This window comes from Photinus pyralis, unplaced genomic scaffold (genome assembly GCF_008802855.1).
Source record: "Photinus pyralis isolate 1611_PpyrPB1 unplaced genomic scaffold, Ppyr1.3 Ppyr1.4_LG6, whole genome shotgun sequence".
NCBI lineage: Eukaryota > Metazoa > Arthropoda > Insecta > Coleoptera > Lampyridae > Photinus > Photinus pyralis.
This window is the reverse complement of record NW_022170663.1, coordinates 18,317,305-18,337,362: the sequence shown is the minus strand read 5'-3', so window position 1 is coordinate 18,337,362 and position 20,058 is coordinate 18,317,305. Positions and strand designations below refer to the sequence as shown.

Genomic DNA, 20,058 nt, shown 5'->3' with positions numbered 1-20,058 from the left:
GTCTAATCGATTCAACCTTCACAGCGCCCTTTTGGGCTCTCGACCATTTATGAACCGAATTGAGATTGAAACTGGGCATAACCAGTACCATAATAAAATGTCACCGATTTGGCACTTTCCATTATGTTACCAGCGTGGCTCGACTCATGCACGAATGTTCTAGTCTTATAGTGTTGGCATATTCTAATGATGTCTTTATCCAAGAACAGGGTGCTAAATGAATGTCATCGTGCAGGATGCTTTGGGTAAGGGGATTATTGTTACTTACAACTAATCACACCCGTCTTTTGTACTTTTATAATTATGGTGATCATACTTATAATTAATTACTCATACAGCAAGAGCTCATTGTATTTTTCTACGTAAATAAGTTTGTATCCTAATTTACGGTTATCGCTGTAGGTAGTGATGTGGATTGTAAAATAATGATTTGTAAGTTACATAAAAAACTGTTATATTACGCGTAACTTACAAGAGGTCGGTTTTTTAATGTAGTTTGTGCCTTATATGAAATTTACGTAACTACGTTTTTTATTTAAAAAACCGTAATTTTTGTAAATTTACATAAATGTAGGTAATACCTATTTGGTACATTTTGATCGGTACTACCACAGACCATCAACGGTACTACCAACGTAAGCGATTCACCGTTGAATCTAGTTTGGTTTACTCTTTGGTTTACTGAAGATGATACAGCATCTAATTCGCAATCTGGACCTGCTTCCAAACGACGCGTGATGGCGAAATACCTACTGCTTTGGTATTTTATTTAATACACCAAAATATATAATTTAACAAGTGCTTTTGTTTTCAAACACTCACAAAATTCAAAAAGGTTTATGGAATATTAAAAAAAACATAAAAAACATAAATGCCAGGTAATTTTACAAAAATATTTGTAAATTACGTAAAAAACATAAATTACTGGTGATTTTACTGTAAAATTACGTTTTTTTTTTAATGGTAAATTACATAAATTACATAAAATACATGTAATATTTATATAATAATTGCACATCACTAGCTATAGGTAAACGAGTACTCTGCTCTATTCGAACAACTGGTTTTACGCACCAAACCTCAATAAAAATTCCTTCGTAGGCAAACTCGCCTTTATTTGCAGGTGTTTCTATTTCTATTTAGATACAGTATGTTCGCTTATGGATGATATATAAGACGAGTGTGCAGAATTCAACGGCAAAATTAATTTTATAGCTGTTCGCTGATCGCGGTGCAGTTTAGAACATCTATAATATATTGTTTATTTATAAATAATTGAATTTCTGGCAGCATCTTGCTAATTTTCTTCCACGTCACGTTTTTTTGTTTTGTTGTAAAGTTAATTAACATAATATTCCTTGCTCTGTTTATTTGAATCGGGTAATGACGAATGATATTTACCAGGGCGAATTTGTGATATATTTTATTTCCATACGAAATTTCGCTTTGACGTAGCAAATTAAACCTTAAAAGTGCATAGTACGTCTGACATACTACAAAGATATATTTATATAAGCCACCTTTCTGATATTGCTAATCGTTTCGTTTAGTTGACATGCTGGTTCTTTTTATGTTGTGTGTGTCAAATATTAATTTTTAAGAATTCCAGTGGCGCCTATGATTCGACATTTTCCAAATTTACTTGCCAATTCAAGTCATTATAAACCATTAAATTTTTTATAAAGTCTAATTTTAATTTGTTAGCATGTTTTTTTCTTGGGGAGTTCTTTTTTTCCCAGCCTACCTTTACTTGGTGAACTACCATTTTCAAAATTTATTCTTGCTTGGTCCTAGTATTTTGTTGTTCAGGTTAAGTCTCGGGTTAGGTAGCATGCCATGGAGTTCAGCTAGTTTGGGAGGGTAAGTTTTGATTTTAAATCTTGAGTTGCGCAATCTCTCGAGGCTGGCCTGGGTACGTTACAAGATGTGAAAAACTGCGAGAATACCTCAAATTTTCCAGAAAATTTGTTCGACAGTTATTCTCGCACGATTAGGACGTTGTACGCGGGTGCACGATCCTGTTGAACCAGTTTCGAACTTCTATTTCTTGTGTGCCTCGTCGTATTCGTAATAAAAAGTTTCTCCGAAGCGAAACGTTGTATTGATAATCTTTCCACTCTGTCTTGTAGAGCTCAAATAGAAGCAATGAAAAAGTGTTTTTTTTTAATCCTTCTCTATCTGTTCAAATAAGATCAGAAAAAAATAAAAACATCGGCAAATTTCGGTTTTCCTAGCATATCTTCGGAAGTAATCGGAATTTTCTGGTATTCTTTTAACATTCATGAAACGTTTATGATTTTAGCAATAGGAATGCAATTTAGATTGTATACAAAATATGTGAAATTGCAATATATGTTGCAAATCTCAAAATTTGACGTAGTGGCTAAAATTTTTCTTAAGAAGTGTACGTTTTAAGTAGTTTTTCCTGACATAGACGTCTTGAACGTTATTATGTTCGTGTTTTTGGTTTCTGGGACACCTGAGGATCCTGAGGTGCAAAAAAAACCAAAACGGTCGCCAAGTACCTAATGGGCAAACGTATTACTGATAATATAGCTGGTTGTCAAAGGACAAATAGGATCACCAATACACTGTGAGGGAATAAATAAAAAGTCCGCCGGCTGAAATCTGAAATGGTTCGGCCATTGGTTCACAGAATTTTTATTTTTTGTTACTTAAGGATTTGATCCCTTTGTGAAGCTCCAGAGATTTTCTACTCGCGGCTTCGTCTGGATGCGAAATAACCAAAGAAGTACTCAGTCTAAGATTGATAACAGACACACGCAAAGTAAGATTCATTCGAGATGCTGATGGGACTGCAATAAGCAAAGTTAAAATTAACCAAAAATATCCGGTCTTCACCGGACGAATTCGAGAACGAAACGAGACAGCGATGTCAAACTATGCCAATCGATTTCTACGAGTTCAGGGATCAATGCTATCGAATATGAGCCGGATCAAAAGTTCCGAATACGAGCTGAGCAGCAAAAAATTCCCCTACTGAAAATCGTATGTGATTCTTCGTATCTTCTTATTGATTACTTCACGTATTTTGCAAGTTTTACTTGGCAAGAAGGTAGTCCTGAGGAGGTGAATTTTTCGTAGGCGAGTATTCTATATTTTGGACATTCCCGAGTCGAATTTCGCAAGAAAGAATCTTCAAGAGGTGAATCTTTCGGGCCAAGGGACATTTTACATTGAGGCGAGTTTTCTTGAGGTCGAATATGCCACCGTCTCGGTTTTTTGCCATTTTTATCTAAAATTTCGCTTGCTCAAAACGACTAAAACGTCTTAAAAAGTAGTGTTATAGGGCAGGTGCAATAACGCACGACAAAATTATCCTGTACAATTCCTGCCTTGAATGCTTACTGGGATTGATTATTTATGCAGGAAGCGCACAATACAACGATAACGTAAATTGGATACAACACATTGATGCATGAAGGTAAGTTTAGAAAGCAAAGAATCCCTAATCATGAATGTTAAACGAACACTAATATGAACAATTTCGCAAACAAAGCCAATGAAGAATAGAGCAAAAGGAAGCCGCCATGAAAACGGGGAAAAATTGACAAGGAATGGGCACAATAGAAATATAGAATATTGTACGGCTTTCTTACATTTTATCTGTAGGTACATTGACATCTTCCTTTAAATCCATACAATAAAATGCTACGACTCCGACATCTTATAAAAAGTTGCTCGGTTGAAAAATAGAGTTTTTACGTTAACGAAATGAAAGTATAATGTAATGACCATCGGATCGATAAAATGTATTTCATATACGAAAAATAATAAATATTAAAGTGGGATAAAATGATTTGGGAGCACGTGCAACACTTTTTATTGAGTTATGGAGTTTGTCGGATGGAAAACTAGTCCATTGTTTTGCCTGTTGCCTTGCGAATTCCTTGGAGTTGTGCCCGTTTTCACGATTGCTTCTTTTTTGTATTCTCGCAATTATTCTAGATCTACTTTAAAGTCGCATTTTCATTTTATAATTTCGCGTCACTCGGGAGAGTTGATATAATCAATCGGTAGTATACGCATTATATTTCAGATGCTAAGGAAAGATAAAGAGTGTGAACGAACAGTAATCTAACTAATGGAATGAAACTAACGTGAAAATAATGTTCGCCCTTTCGGTTGACGGTAAATGTGGGTTGAGCGAGCGTTTTCTTTTTTTGTTTTGACTATCGTATCCATATGGAATGAATAATTACTTGTGTATTATCAATTTTTAGGGAATCAATACGATCTTTAAAGATAAGACGATGGCCAAGTTAGGGAAAAATAAAGATTTATTATAATACCAAGCTGTAAACAAAATCAGAAAATTACGATTACTTCCGAAGATATGCCAGAAAAACCAAAATTTGCCAATTTCGCTTTCTTGCTGATGTTATTTGAGCAGATAGCCATAATCAATTTTATTTTCTTATATGTCCCGTAAAAAGCACATATTGTATTGAGTTGCAAGTTTAATTACGAATACAACGATGTACGGCAGCGGTTCCCAACCTGTGGTACGCGTACTCCTAGGGGCACGCAAGTGGGCTTTTGGAGGTACGCAAAAAATATCAGTAATGGTATATAAATAAAATAGGTTGGGAACCGCTGATGTACGGTACAAAATAAACAAAAGTTGGAAGTTTCAACAGAATCCACAACGCCCTAATCGCGCGAGAATGCCTGTCGGCGAAATTTTCCATTTTCCAGATTCGCCTTCTAGACTAATTATTCGGAGAGTATCTCAATTTTTTTGAAAGCAATCATTGCAAAGGAGGGAGAATCTTTCGGTGGCGAATCCCCACCGAGATACTCGCTTATATGGATATTTGCTTCAAAGAACATCGATATTCAGAAAAGCTCAACCGTCAAAGAAAGCTCGATCTTGGAGTAATTGGAGGTGAATCTTTCGGGGCAAGTATTTCAGGAAAAATGTACATTGAGGCTAGCTTTCTTTAGTACGAATATGCCCACAACAAGTCTTTAAACATGGCACACTGCTGTTTATCTCAAACAACAGTTTTCGGCGGCCGATCCCTTGGAACTTGGCTTTCCTGAACGTGTGTCTTCCGGGTGAGAAGGTATCTGCGATCAAATTTTTCGTGGACACGTATTCCAAGAGCGACCGTTGTCTTCCGCGGGGGCGAATCCGCTGGGGACGAATTTTCCAGAGACGAATATTCCTGGTAAATTTTACACAGATACGAGCTTTGCCACAGAAATAGAAAGAACCCTTAAACCCATTGCGATTGTACGAGCCCTAACACATAAATGTTCCGACATCTAGCATTTTTAAAACAGAGCCAAAAAAAAATAAATTCAGGTAAATGTCAATAAACCCGCAAATATCTTATACAGAAATATGTATTATAAGTTTATTGTTTATGTTTAATAGCAAAAAATAATTTGTTTAATGCTCTCACAACATAAAAATGGGAAAACCGGCGAAATTAACTAACACATAAATGTTCGGACACCACACATATTTGATAGTTTGATTTAGATAGCAGGAGAAAAGCAAAAAATAATAACTTATAACCTGTCAGTACACTTTGACATTTTGTTAAAAGAAAAATGGCACGGGGCAAAGCGACAGGGAAAGAAATTAGACAATTAATAGTAAAATGGTTTCATAAGGGAAAATCCTTTAGGACAATAGGTCAGAACTTCAATTTGTTCATGTCCACGGTGGCAGATATTGTAACAAAGTATGGGAAAACAGCATCAATCGAAGTTGCATGGAAACAACACAGGAAGACGGCCAACAGTTACCCCTAGAATGCAGAGAGCGCTGATAACCATTTGCAAATCTGAACGAAGAGACACAGTACGGAATCTTACGGTAACATGGAACGAAGTAACAAATGCTCATCTTTCTCGCTAAAACTGTCGAAGGTGGATCCGCAAATCAGGTTTACATTTTTACGCATTTTTATAAAGTAAGTGGATCTTTAGATTAAAATTAGTGAGCCTTATAAAATACTTTTTTAAAGAGGCAAAAGAAAAACATCTTTAAAACAGAAAAACAATAAAGAAGAGGTTGGCTTGGGCTCGGGAACGGCAGGCGTGGCCATACCAAGACTGGAAAAGTCATTTTTAGTGATGAATCTCCATTTGATATCAGTGTAGGCGATAATCGAGAAAGAGTTATCAGAACGGAAAACAAAGCATTTCACAAAGATTGCTTAAAGAGGTCTGTAAAATTCCCCAGTGGTGTAACGGTGTGGGGCAGTATGTCTGCAAATGGGCTGGGACAATTGCACTTTACCATTACTTTACAAATGTAATGTTTATGCTCAGAAATATCAAGCAATTTTAGAACAAAGTTGATTGCCTTCACTTGCGACATTTTGACTTGATGCAGACTTTGTTTTTCAACAAGACGGAGCATCATGTCACAACAAAAAACGACTAAGAAATGGTTACAAGTGTTTTAGAGGTACCCTCATGCAGTCCAGATCTCACTGTCATTAAGACAGTGTGACATAAAATGAAGCAACGTTTGCGTATTCATCCGCAACGCAATATTGCTTCTTTGAGTGAAAAATGACAAGAGATTTGGGATACCTTTGGCACCGATTAATGTAAAGCTCTTGTGACGACCATGCCTACACGAATCCAGGCTGTTATTAAAGCCAAAGGGGATGTAATTCATTATTAAGGGGTGGTGTCCGAACATTTTTTTGTCACTTTAAATTCTAATTTTATGGCGTTTTGTGTTATTTGATATTTGTAATTAATTAATTTTGCAACAAAATATAAAATGACAGTTACTAAATATGTTTAATTTATTAAGAAAAAAATAATAAAAAAGCATACAATGATTTTAAGTTACAATATTTTTAAAATTTTGAGTGTCCGAACATTTATGTGTTAGGGCTCGTATTTTAAAGAAGATTCCTTGAGGAGATTTAAGGTCGAGTTTAGTAGGGAAAGCGTTACTACAGAAATGTAAAAGAAGGTTGGCGAGATGATATTGCAGGATGAAATTTTTCATGGGCGAATTTTGAGATTTGAGAAGAATCCTCAAGGTGTCAATATATTTCTGGGCGAGTGTTATTGGAGGTTTAACGATTTCGAACTAAAACTTCAAAGACCCAAGTTTTCCAGAGTTGAATATTACAGGGACAAACATTCGGGAGAGCGATTTTTTAGGGACCGAAGCTAGTTTTGCCAGAGAAATAAAAGTGATGGTTCCTCTGAAGGAAGTTTTCCTAAAAGCGAAAGGGTATGCGTACATGATTGAATTTTTGGTTGACAAGTATCCTCAGGGTGGATCTTCCGAGCGCAAATCCTTGGGGTTCAGGTAAAAAGATTTCGGAGCGAATTTTCTGGAGGCCAACACGCCTAGGAAGAAGCAAGGCAACAATATTCCTTTGCAAACTGACATGGAGGCGAATATTTCGGAGCGAAATTTCAAGGACCAAATTTTCCGGATTCGACTATTTCGAGGGAAAACATTCGGGGGAAGGCTTTGAGGGGTAGAGCTCTGTCACAGAAATATAAAAAATCATTAAAACTTACAGGCAGCGGAGAGATTTCTAAGGTCGGTTCCCTGGGGCTTACTTTATCTAAAGATGAGTTTTCCTTGAAGCCAATTCCCGATGAGATCAAATGTTTCGTGGCCAAATATTCCAAACGCGATCTTCCTCTTCCCGAGACGAATCCTCTGGGGACGAATTTTCCAGCGGCGAAAGTTTCCAGGAAATTTTACACAGAGACAAGCTTTGTCACAGAAATAGAACGAAACACACATTGTGGTTGTATTTTAAAGAAGATTGCTTGAGATTTAGTAGTAGTTAGAATTTGGGGACGCGTCTTTAAGGGCGAGTTTAGTGGGGAGGGCGTTGTCACAGAAATATAAAAGCAGATTGACGAGACGAGATTGCGGGATGAAAATTTTTCACGCACAAAATATTCCAGGGAAATTTTACATGGGGACGGGTTTCCTACGGAAATAAGGGGCACTTTGCAGTTTCACAATATAGTGATTCTTTAGGATATAGCTTTTGTGAACGTGAGGGGTGTTTGATGTGGGAGGTATTCCTGAAAATCCAAATATCCTGAGGGTCATTTGAGAAGAATCCTCAAAGCGCCAATATATTTCTGGGCGAGTATTATTAAAGGCAACTATTTCAAAGTAAAACTTCAAAGAGCGAGTTTTCCAAACTGCAAATCCTTCGGGTTCAGGTAAAAATATTTCGGAGCGAATCATCTAGAGGCGGATATTCCGGGGAAGAACTTAAAGGCGACCATATTCCTTTTTAAATTGACATGGAGGCAAGTGTTTTTAAGAAGCGAATATTTGTTGACTAAATTTCAAGGACCAAATTATCCGAATGCAAATATGTACTCAGAGGGCAAATATTGGGGAGGCTTTGAGAGACAATTTACCTGGTATTAAAACTGACACTTGTGCAGTTATATTTACAGGTAGCGGGGAGATGTTTGAAGGTCGGTCCCCTGGACCCTGGCTTACCTGAGGATGGGATTTCCTGTAAGAAGATATGCCTGCGGAGTAGAATTGTTCCAACCTAGTCAAGAATTCTAAAAGTGAATCTTCCGGAGATAAATCTCCTGGTGGAAAATATTTCGGAGTGAATCTTCTGGTGAAGAATTTTCCCGGTAAATTGTACACAGGGTTGAACTTTTTCACAGAAATAGAAGGAAAAAAATTGACACATTGCGAGCTTTCTTGGGATTTGGTTTTTGTAACGTGCGCTTTGTTTGACGCGAGAAGATAATCGTGCGGAGTAAAATTTTTTAGGGGTGAGTATCTTGATTTTTCTCGAAAACGATAGTAGGAGAGCCCACAATGCTAAATAGGGATTTATTCGAGCGTTGCTTAGTATTAAAAAAATGTATATTGTACATCCTTCCATCGGTGGGGGCGCGTCTACACTTTTTTAATGTACAACAAAAGTGGTTACATGAAAATACACGCGTCAGATATTGATACTGTATATGCCGCACGTGTCTCGGGCATTGGAGGTATATTAATCTACCGGTTTGCAAGGGTAGATAGAAAAAGGGATTTATTTGAGCACATCAGATACTTAAAAGGTATGTTAACTGAACCCCAAAGAAGCTCCCATTCAAAAGACTGACAATTGAGCATGACGCAAGCTCGGGGGCAGCTTTTTGAAAATGTAAAAATCGCCATTTTGAAAAACTCGAGCAGCCGAGCGCATCAGATTATACATGCGATCTACCTTAATGTCCTAGTCGTGCTGATCCATAATCTGACGAGAATTTAGAGAAACTCTCTTAATCTGGCCGTTTGAAAAAACTCTTTTTTATATGAGCCAATTTTTTAATTGTTTCTAACGTAAACCTAACGCCCTCACGCATGCACGTAACCTTCTCACTCCCTTACGTCTCAAATTATCAAACTATTGAAATGCACACCTTTCAACACGTAGTCAACCCACCTTACTAAATCTTACTCGCTCAAGCATTTTTAACGATCGATTTTCTTACTATTCTGATGGTCTGCCTTAGATCCACGATCCTATATAAGGGCTTATATGTGGTGGTGGTACTCAGCAGGGTGCAATGTATTCCCCTTTATGTTAATCTGCGGCGTTTGAGTAAACCCCAAAATCTTCTATTGGGCTTCCCTACTACAAATATCGCGGGGAAGGAGGCGCAAATATTCATGGACTAATTGACATGGATATGAGTGTTTTTGAGGCAGAATACTCATGCGCGAAACTTCACCGAATATTTCGTAGGCGAATATTTCGAGGGCGAGTATTCGCAGGGTAAGTCTTTAAGGACAAGTTTAGCGGGGTGAGCTTTGTCATCCCACAGAAATAAGGGTACATTAGAAATAACACGTTGTGATTAATTTCAGCGGATATACTTTCCTGAATAGAGGTTTTTTTGGTGAAAAGGTACGCCTGCGGTGTCGAATTTTTCATGGACGAATATTCCCGGGAAATTTTACATAGGGACGAGCTATGTTACAGAAGTAAAAGGGTAAAGTTGACACATTGCAATTTTAAAGAAGAGTGTCTTTAAGGTACCGATTTCATGAGGTCTAGCCCTAGCCTTTATGAACGTAGGTTTTGGTTGATGCGAGAAGGTTATCCCGCTGGCAGATTTTTCTGGATGCGAATATTCCGAGGACCAATCATCGTGGAACGAGTTTTCGAGAGCGGATTTATTGGAGCGAGCTTTCCCACAGAAATATAAGTGAACATTAAAATTGAGTGCGCGTAATTTCAGTGAAGAGGTTTCTTCGTGGTCAGGTATTCTGAAGGGATCTCCCGAAGGTGAATCCTCCAAAAGAAAATATTTCGAAGCCAACCTTCTGCAAAGGAATTATCCAGGGACAAATATTTGGAAAAAATTTAACGCGGAAACAAGTTTTGTCCCAGAAATAGAAGGAAATTTGAAATTTGACACACTGCGCTTTCGTGAACGTTAGTTTTCCTCAAAGATAATCCTTGATAAGCAAGTATTCCGGTGGTTTTATTTTTGCTGACCCACGAGTATTTTTGGAACAAATTTTCCGAAGGCCCATATTCCGAGAAGAAATTTTCAAGAGTGTATTTGCATGGATTTAAGGTTTAAGCTTTCCTGAACGTGAAGCTAATCCCTTGTGAGAAAGTCGGGGATTGGCCTTTAGGGTACGAACATTGCGGGGGCGAGATTTCAGGGCAAATTTATATAAGGGGTAGTTTTCTTGAAGACGATTATTCAATACCACATCTTCAGGTCACTCATTTGCACAAGCTGAATATCTCATAGCACGCATTGTCCACTGTGCGTACATTTTGTTTCATTTTACGTACGTATGTCTGTGGGACAAATATGTACGTCTGATGTACGTACATTTGTGTACGATCACAAACTATAATTCTATAACGTAGAAAGTACGTACATGGTACACCGGATATTTCGGTCAACTGGTAATTTTGCACGTGATCATGACATCTGCACGCGCTTTTCTCTTTCAGGTACCAAGACCGGCTTTGCTTACTTTTCTAATTTCTGTAGCTGGATGGTACGCGTGAGTCATTACTCAGTAGTATAAATATGGTGGTAGTATAACATTGTATGCCCTACCATGTAAGTGCAATGTACGTACATCATCCGTAAGGGTGCGTGAAATGTACGTCCGTAAATCCAGCGCTATACGTACTATGTATTTGCAATGTACGTACTTGTGCTATTTGCGATTCTGGGCCAGGGGGTGGGTTTTTTCACAGCGAATCTTCCAACGGTGATTTTTCCATGACAAATTAACCCCACACGATGTCGAACACTTAAGTTTCGAAATGGATAGCGTAATGTAAACATGAGCTGTAACAGTTTCTAAAAGAAATGATTGGGTGAAGAGGCAGTCTGTGGTAGTGACGCCCTGGTCATAAAAATAATATTTAAGGCTTATTATGGCGATTTTCTCTGCTCTTTATATAGGGAGAATCGCGTGACACAGGTTTTCATCATCGAAACAAAACGCTTATCGTGCAGTGATATAGCTACTCGTGTTTCGTGTTGCAAAACCAACTCCCTAAATCCTCGATTAAGAGGTCACTCCTTCGTATAATTACTCCAAAGTAGTAAAAACGCTCATTATTCTGTAGAATATCAATCTCGTTCCCTCTTTTTTTCAGACCATCATGTATGAAAATTAAATTTGGCAAGAGCTAACCCCCGAATTCAAATTACAGTACATAAACGTTAGTTCTTCATGAATCCCTAAAGTGAAATTAATCACGAGCTCGACGTGCGAAATATTTGAAATAATACAAAGTTGGGTTCAGAATTAGGGGAAGCGTAAATTGTTTCCCTGACATTTCAACAAGAGAGAATCCCTCATACAAAAACAGGCCTTTCTTATCAAAAATCGGTTACTGCGAAAATATAAATTACAGCAATCATAGGGTAACATGCATTTCATGAAATGCGAGAGGTAGATTATTTACATTTTAATCGCTACGCTTTTAAATTAAGTTTGCACGTTCGAGGAAATTCTCGAATGCAACAGTGACGTCCAAGTTTAGTCTATCTGAAACGTCACACTAGAAACGAGAAGTACGCTGTTGGACTTAACCAAGGTAAATGGAGAATATGTATTTTGAGGTCGCAATTTAATGAAAATTGCATTTCCACTTGCATGTTAAAGCTGTAGAAAAGCACTCACTACAACTTTAAATACGACAAAAGCACATGGACTTTGTTGATGCCACTTCGTTAGAGGGACAATTCTATTCACTAACTTTAATTTCACTAGTTTTACTCTCTTCTCTTCGGCAATGATTCTTTTTTCATCTGATTGTATGGTTGGTATTCCTATACTGTATTAAAAACCCATGGGTGATGAAGACATCCAAGTTTTGCTTTGTTCCCATCCCTAACTACCAACTACCAATTTGCGTTGGTTTAGTAACAATGCAGGTATTCTAGTGATAAACGATTCTGGATAACAAAAAAAAAGTTGAGGGTTGGAAAATGCGTACCTGTTCCAATTACACATGGGGTGCTATCGATCGAAGACAAAAGAGTCCTAAACAATTTGATAAGGCTTGAAGGTCTAAATTTTGTAACCACAATGGATGGATGGTGGCAATTTTGAGTTTCTCCATATTTCAGGTTCTAAATAAGCTCTAAATTTCTAGCGTGACGTTTCAAATCTAAAGATTAAAATAACTGCGTATCTTGAATTGAGAATTAGCAATGAACGCAAAAACAGATCATATCATGTGTGAAGCTCCTGTGTTGGTCCAAACGGTCAGTACCTCGGACTAGTATAAAGCTTACCCTAGCAGCGATTGAGGTGGTGGGTTTCTCGAGCATATCCCAAAGCCACTTTTGATATTGCGAACATTTATCATCGCCAAATTCCTCTTCGTCCCTTTGCCTTAGGGATTCGGCCTCCTTGCGCATTTCTTCGTGGACGTGCTCCTTTCTCTGATGATACTTGTGTTGGCAGCACGATTCCAAGTATAATTCGTCTACACCCCAGTACTCTAAATCATCACTAAACGCTAGCACACACATTTCGTCAACTAAATGTAGCTTTCCTGTCCGATAAAAATTGAGGATGGAGCTAAAAGATTTCGGATGGCGATCAAAAAAGTATTCGTTGTCAACTAGAGAGTAATCGTCGCATAGTTCGATGATAGCTTCGTGCGTGTTACAATCTCTTAAACGACCAAGACGAGTATGGGGTAGTCGGTCGAGGGTACGCCAAAGGACTTCGTGCTTAACGCCGCCGACATTAATAACGACACGCCTGTTGAGTGCTTTCGAACGCATAATCATGAAGGGCTCGGGAGGCAATGAAGACATGGATCGCGAGTAGGGCCTCCTCTGCTGTAGCGGCAGCGGAGGTGGCAACGGTGGTGGCTGAGGCGGAGACGCCTGCGAGAAAGACGAGTAGCGCACTTCCCTGACGCTGCCCGAATCGATCGATGGGGGCTCCCACCGCGTGCCCAGTTCATCGCCGTCCCGATCGCCCACCATCGACGATAAGTGGCCGGGATCTGTTGTACTAAAGCTTTTCTCCCTTTGAAGCGTTCCTCATCCGCCTCCTCCTTCACTATCCTTTTTATTTTTCATATTGTCCTGGAAACAAACCAGACAATTAATTCATTTCTACAGAGAGCGAAAACATATAATTTCAATTAACACTTTTCCCTTAGACGAATATAATAAGGCCTCACTAAACTTGCCAGGCGCTAACAAATTGGAGTTCCTTGTACGGATTCCTTTTTATATAACATCGTACATATTTTGAAATAAATTGAAATTCTGAAAAAAATTTCTTCTATCCTTCGTTAATTATTAACAGAAGTACAAAGCATTGGAAACATCACTGTACATTAAGGCCTCCAATAAACAAAAAAAAGTGTAGGAAATTATCAATAAATTCGAGGATCTGCAATCACCATTTTGTACTTAATTTACAATTCCTTTTATATCATTTTTGTGTTTATTGTATTCTACTAATCTCAAAACTAGCTACGAGATACCGCAAGGTTCAGTGTTATGCCCTCTTCTATTCATTAGTACGCTGGCAACACGCAGATATACCTACTATCATTTTAAAAGATCCAGGAAAAGTATGGAGTACTGCTTGGTGGTTTAAATCAACAGGTTAAAATAGACATGGACTACCGGTGGGTAAAGTGAACTATATGCTGATTGGTCAGCCACAATCGAGTGGGTTGGTACCACTTTAGAAGTGTCTTCGCACCAATCCCTATTTCTTACCAACCACCAATACAGAAAGAGGTGAGAGTGCTTGAATATCAACATGCTTCTATTAACATGTAGTCCATGAAAGGAGACTATGGACAACGGAATCACCCACGTTGAAGGAGTTCGTTTCACTCTCATCGGCTACAAGAAAACTTATGACAAGAAGGTTCCAAAGAAAAGAGAATGTCCTCGTAGTTGCTGATATTAGTCAGGATAGAGATCAAGAAGTGAATCCCGGAAAAGGAACACAGGCTGGGCGTGTGTAAGAAGTTTGCAGCGCTTGCAGTGGATGAGGATTGGCGCTTGGTTAAATCAAAGAATCTGTGTTCCCATTGACTTGGGAAAAATCATAGACTGAATGTGGGTTCTTTTAAGATCTAAGGGTTGATGCAGAAGTAAGCATCACACACTCCTTCATGTGGACAAACCAAAAGATGATCCTGAACACGTTGGAAAGCTTGTTCGAAGGGTGAGCACTAAAGTTAAACTAAAGTCAAGTGCCGGTCAAGGTGCGGAGACCTAATGGCCATGCTGGATGATGAGATTCAATACATTTTTCGTGGTCCACATTCGTTGGACGGAAAGGAACCACAACCCGGGTGGGCTGGGAAGTGGACGGAGAGGTAAAAGATGAGTTCTTTCATCTCGAAGAAGTGAATCCTGATGGACAAAATAAGTATCATCTAATTATTAAGGATTCTCAGATCCTTTATAGTTTTGTATTGTCGTCCGTCCGTCCGTCCGTCAGTCCGTCCGTCCGTCCGTGTGGGCTCTAACTCTTTTTAAAAGTGGCCGATTGTGTTGAAATGTGGTGTACGGATTTTGATTTGATTTTGATGCATTTTTAAAAGTTAAAAGGATCCTTCGATATTTCGTTGTATCGGTTTATTCCAAGAGAATGTATTCAGCCTCCAATACAGAACACTCCGTGGGTATCAAGGTATAAGTTAGGATGAACATTTCATGGTCCAAACCCTAGAGAGGCAAGCACAAATGAGATTTCCTTGAGGGATGATGCGAGAGTTCATGATGCATTTGCAGTGAGTGTCAAGGATGACCGGCCGCGGTCAAAGGAATAAGAAGCGTGGGGAGCAGATCATGGAGGGGAGCTGACGTGGTACGTTGAGAAACAGGTTTGCTCTGGCGCGATGAAGGCGTTTATCTTCGTGTAGGCAGCTTTGAAACGTCTCAATCTTCTGGAGAAAAGGTTCGCGTTTACTAAGCTCTACCGAGACAAGATGACTCACAATGAACAAATAGGATATGTTCAAAAACTTGATAGAGACAAACTCAAAGTTGATTCGAGCAAGGTATGGTATTTGCCCCACTTTAGAGTCTTCAATCCCACAAAAATCAAATAAAATCATGGATGCGGCCTCAAAGAACCATGGAGTGATCCTTCACGACCATCTTCTCACAGGTCCTGATTTGTTGGAGTTTCTTCCAGAGAGTTTGATGAGGTTCAGGGAGAGAAGAGTTGCTTTCACGGCTGATATCAAAGAAATGTTCGACCAAAACCTCATTCGAGACGAATACAGAGATGCGAAAGGATTCTTCTAGAGAAAAGACAAACCGCAGCCTTTTGAGGAGTGGCAGATGAAGGTTTTATCGGAGAATCTGAATCTGTTATCAGAATTTCCACGCTAGATTAATAGAAGCTACACGCTACTACTTTCTTTCTTCTTATGGGCGACACACTGGAGGCCTAGAGGTTCTGGAGCACCCAAAGTGGTTGATACGATGGAGAGGGGCTCCTTAACTCGGTTTCCAGAATCCCTCTGGAATACGCAGAGTGCCATATTGTGGAATGCGACGACCAGTGGACCTTGGATTGGTTGGAGAGGACTTTCCCTGTTTTCAGGAACCAGCTTATAGAGGACGTTCTTCCGCAGAGAGGAGCCCGGTAGGATCCTCTTCGCGCGTTTAGTGTAAATGAGGCATCTTATCGGGCACTTCAGCGGCAGAACTTCCAACCGCACGCAGAGGTCTCACTTTTGTGACCAAAGCGAGTGCTCCGACTGCGCCAGGTAAGGGAGAGCCATAACAACGTTATATGGGGACAGCTGTAAACTGTCGACGTTTTTAAGAACAAATAGAACACCTTGGTGGAACTCACACCTTGAAAAAGCACGTAAGGAAGTTATTTAATAGCTATTTAATAAGACCATGCGAACTAAGCTGCCTGCGGATTGAGACAATCTTAAAATCACTCAGCGCAGGTATAAGGACCATTTTCGAAGGTTTAAACGAGGATCATGGAGGGCCTTCTGGAGGGCCTTCCTGGAGTTCAAAAATTTTGTAAGCTTCTTTTGAAAAACCCTGGGCGAAACGTGGGGACACTGATGCTTCCATGCGGCATATATATGTCTACCACAAGTGAGGTTCTCACAAGTCTCCTGGAAACACACTTTCCATGCTTTTTAAAAAATGTGGTTAGGTCCGATAACTTTTTTGCTTGACCCCGTGTACTTATTTTGAAAACGGTAGGTTGTGAAACAATCAAATTGTAATAAACACATTTTTATTTAAAAAAACCAATTACATTATAAGCTTTTATCTAAAAATCGAAAAATGCAACTTTTGCCCACAACTCAAGAATGAAAGACTGTATGTCAGTTTGGTTTTCAACATCTTAAAAAAATACACCTTTCGATCTGTGAGGTCATTTTTTTTCTATTAGGTACTTATAGTTTAAGTGTTACTCCCTACTAACAACCGAATTTGGCTACCCTGTACAAAGAAAGTAATTCATACACAAACGTGAAATTGTCCAATTTTAGAGAGCAAGCTGTATTGCGTCATATTAAGCAATTTTCAAAAGCGGGCAACGTGGGTTCCAAGAGCGTGCTCAGTCCGCTCTTGCCCCCCTCTGGCTACGGCCCTGGGGGATTGGCTTAGAAAACTCATATTGATGGTAATGTAGAATAGATATTGTATTTGTCTGGCCGTAAAAAATAGGATGCTTGCCCTCCGACTGAATCCTTGCAATTTTTTAGGGAACTCGCTTAACTCATCTTTAATTTTATTCTTTTTTTTTATACCTGCATCACAATCTCCGTTTTAAACACTAAAATGCGTGCGAAAAAAAGCCTTTAAAACACACGTGCTAAAGTAGGTATGATTTGTGCAACTGTCATCTGGGTGAAATAAAAAATCCTCTTAGGTCGCTTTCTATAAATGCAGAACATTTCTTTGGCTTGGACCTATCCTTTGGTTGAAGCTTTCACAAACGCGCATAATTTAGGGTATGCTTCCAAATCTGTTCCACTTTTTAATCGCAGCATTGTTTGAAGTTTTGAATGAATGCATCAAAAGATTTAAATACCTTTGACATTTCCTTCCTATATCCCAGTATTATCGATGCATTTAAGACTTTATTCGTAAGTAACTTCCTATTCATACATGGAAACAACTTTTCATATTTTTTATAATAGGCTTTACTGGATTTGGATTTTACACCTACCAACGTTTGTTTAGATTTTACAACAAGCGATTTAATGGACGGTGTATTATCTTTTTCAACGGAACTCGTTACAAAGACGATGATCTTTATAAGCAAACATCAAGTGACATTTCCCACTTAATTTGACATGTATTCGAGTATAACGTCAATGTGATTTCATTGTATTTCCTATGTTTAAATTATACTGCAGGTATAATAAAAATACTATAAGATACACGTGTTGACCTGTATAATTGGTCTTTAAAGCACTGGCAACGTTAAAGGCATTCCGCTTCGCGTCGTGCCATTAAACTCGTTGCGCGTGCTTTAAAGACTTGATTATACACTTGTATCTTAATATACTATTATTATACCTAAATCAGAATCGCTGTTTAAAATAAGCCTGAGCGTGCTTAAAAAAACGATTAAAACACGCCGAGCTTTAAAGGTTGCTAAGTAATGTTACTTCAAATATTACATACAGTGCTATTTATTAAGAAGTAAGTAGACATATATGTGTCAATATGATTTCATTTTATTTCCCTTATTTTTAAATTATATTGCAGTTATTTATTATACAAGACGATAAAGGGATATTATAAGTTTCCATTTCTCGTCGTGTATAATACAAAACTTTATTTTATAGCAGAAGCCATTGTAAAGTTTCAGACAATTCTGAATTTAATTTACAGACGTCAAAAATAGTAGGCTTAGGTTCTGCCATCGCGATTGTTGCTATAGAAACAGAATTGCCATGTGTTCTGGACGCCACTTTATATCGTGCATTTGAAATAAGAATGACAGATGTCATTAGAATGCACACTCATCCGTTTCACTTTATCTACCCTTAGGGTTAAAGTGATCACTTTATCTAACCTTACGGTTAAAGAACGGCTTAGCCTACTTATTCAAACCTAAAATGTCATTTTAACATACCTACGCTATAAAATAAAATAAACAAGCTGTAAATCAGCATATGCATGATTAAAGCGCATTTTTGGAAATACAGGTCAGTATATAATTAGCGAAGTTTAAAATTATAATTATCGATCTCACGAGTCATTTTGGCTGCGTTAAATAATTTATTTTATCTAATTTCAATTGAGGGTAAGTCTTTATTTTGTAAAACAAATCACAAAGTAAACAATTAAGTTTTTATACTGGTAGCGCTATCTAACGGTAAAATTATAGCACCTCCGAAAGCCATATCTAAATTTTTTTCTTCAATTATCGATCTCACAAGTATTCTAACTCAAAATAGACTAGAGCTTGCACATCTACACTATAGCAGAAAGCTTTTAGTGAAAATTTGAAGTCTCTAGCTATTGTAGTTGCTGAGATCTCACCCGGACAGCCAGCCATAACGAATATAATAGCGTATTTTTTTCAAAAATGCGCTAAAAATACTATAAGAATATATTTTAAATTTAATATATAATTGGTCTTTAAAGCACTTGCAACGTTTAAAGGCATCCGCGTCGTGCCCTTAAACTCGTTGCGCGTCCTTAAAAAACTTGATTATACACTTGTTTCTTAATATACTATTACGAAGATTAAAGTGTGCGAGCACATTAATTGTATTATAATAATAATAATAATGTTTATTTACGCCTAGGGCAATTTACAATATAATATACTATAATAATAAATAATCGTAGCTAACAACTACGTGTACCTAAGTAGATAACACGAAATAATTAAATTTAAATATTGATATGATAACACGCAACGTCATTCTGTTAAAAGTATTATAGTATTGCGTTTGAAAATCGGGAGAGATACACTAAATAAATCGATTTTATCATTAAAATTGTTCAATAACTCCAACAATCGATTTCGAGGACTGTTACGAAGGTAAAGAGTTCGATTTGGTCTCATGTAAAGAAGCCTCGAAGATCGAACGAATCTTTGTGGAACATTAAAGTAAATGTCAGACAAGATAGTATGACAGTTTATGTGGCCGTTTAATAACTTAAAGCCGAACTGCAGGGTAAGTAGTGTCCTTCGATTTTCTAACCGCATGATATTGAGATATAGTTTTACGTCATTGGTTCTTTCAAACACGATTCCTGCCAAAGAGAGCTTATATTTTAACAATCGAAGAAAATAGGATTGCACTCTTTCCAATCTATCGATATGTGTGGTAAGATAGGGAGACCATATTATACAGCAATAATCAAGATTCGATCGAACTAATGAGTAGTATAGGGTGCGTAATATGCATGGATTAGAAAAACTTTTGCATTGCCTGTTGATAAACCCAATCATTTTGGTAGTTTTAGATACAATGTGATCATAATGCAATCGAAATGTAAGCTTGGAATCCAAGATCACACCTAAATCACGAACAGAATCCACGCAATCAATCAGCTGACCGTACAGATAGTAACTTT

The 20,058-nt window shown here is 38.0% G+C and overlaps 1 protein-coding gene across 5 annotated transcripts in view; it reads right to left on the bottom strand.

Annotated features, from left to right (window-relative positions):
- LOC116173092 overlaps window positions 1-20,058 on the bottom strand; it is a 144,246-nt gene that overhangs the window by 11,839 nt on the left and 112,349 nt on the right. For all 5 annotated transcript variants that reach the window (XM_031490371.1, XM_031490375.1, XM_031490376.1 and 2 more), the window contains one exon: window positions 12,781-13,587. In XM_031490371.1, coding sequence (XP_031346231.1) covers window positions 12,781-13,485 — 705 coding nt within the window. In that variant the 5' untranslated portion in view covers window positions 13,486-13,587. The remainder of the gene's footprint in view (window positions 1-12,780; window positions 13,588-20,058) is intronic.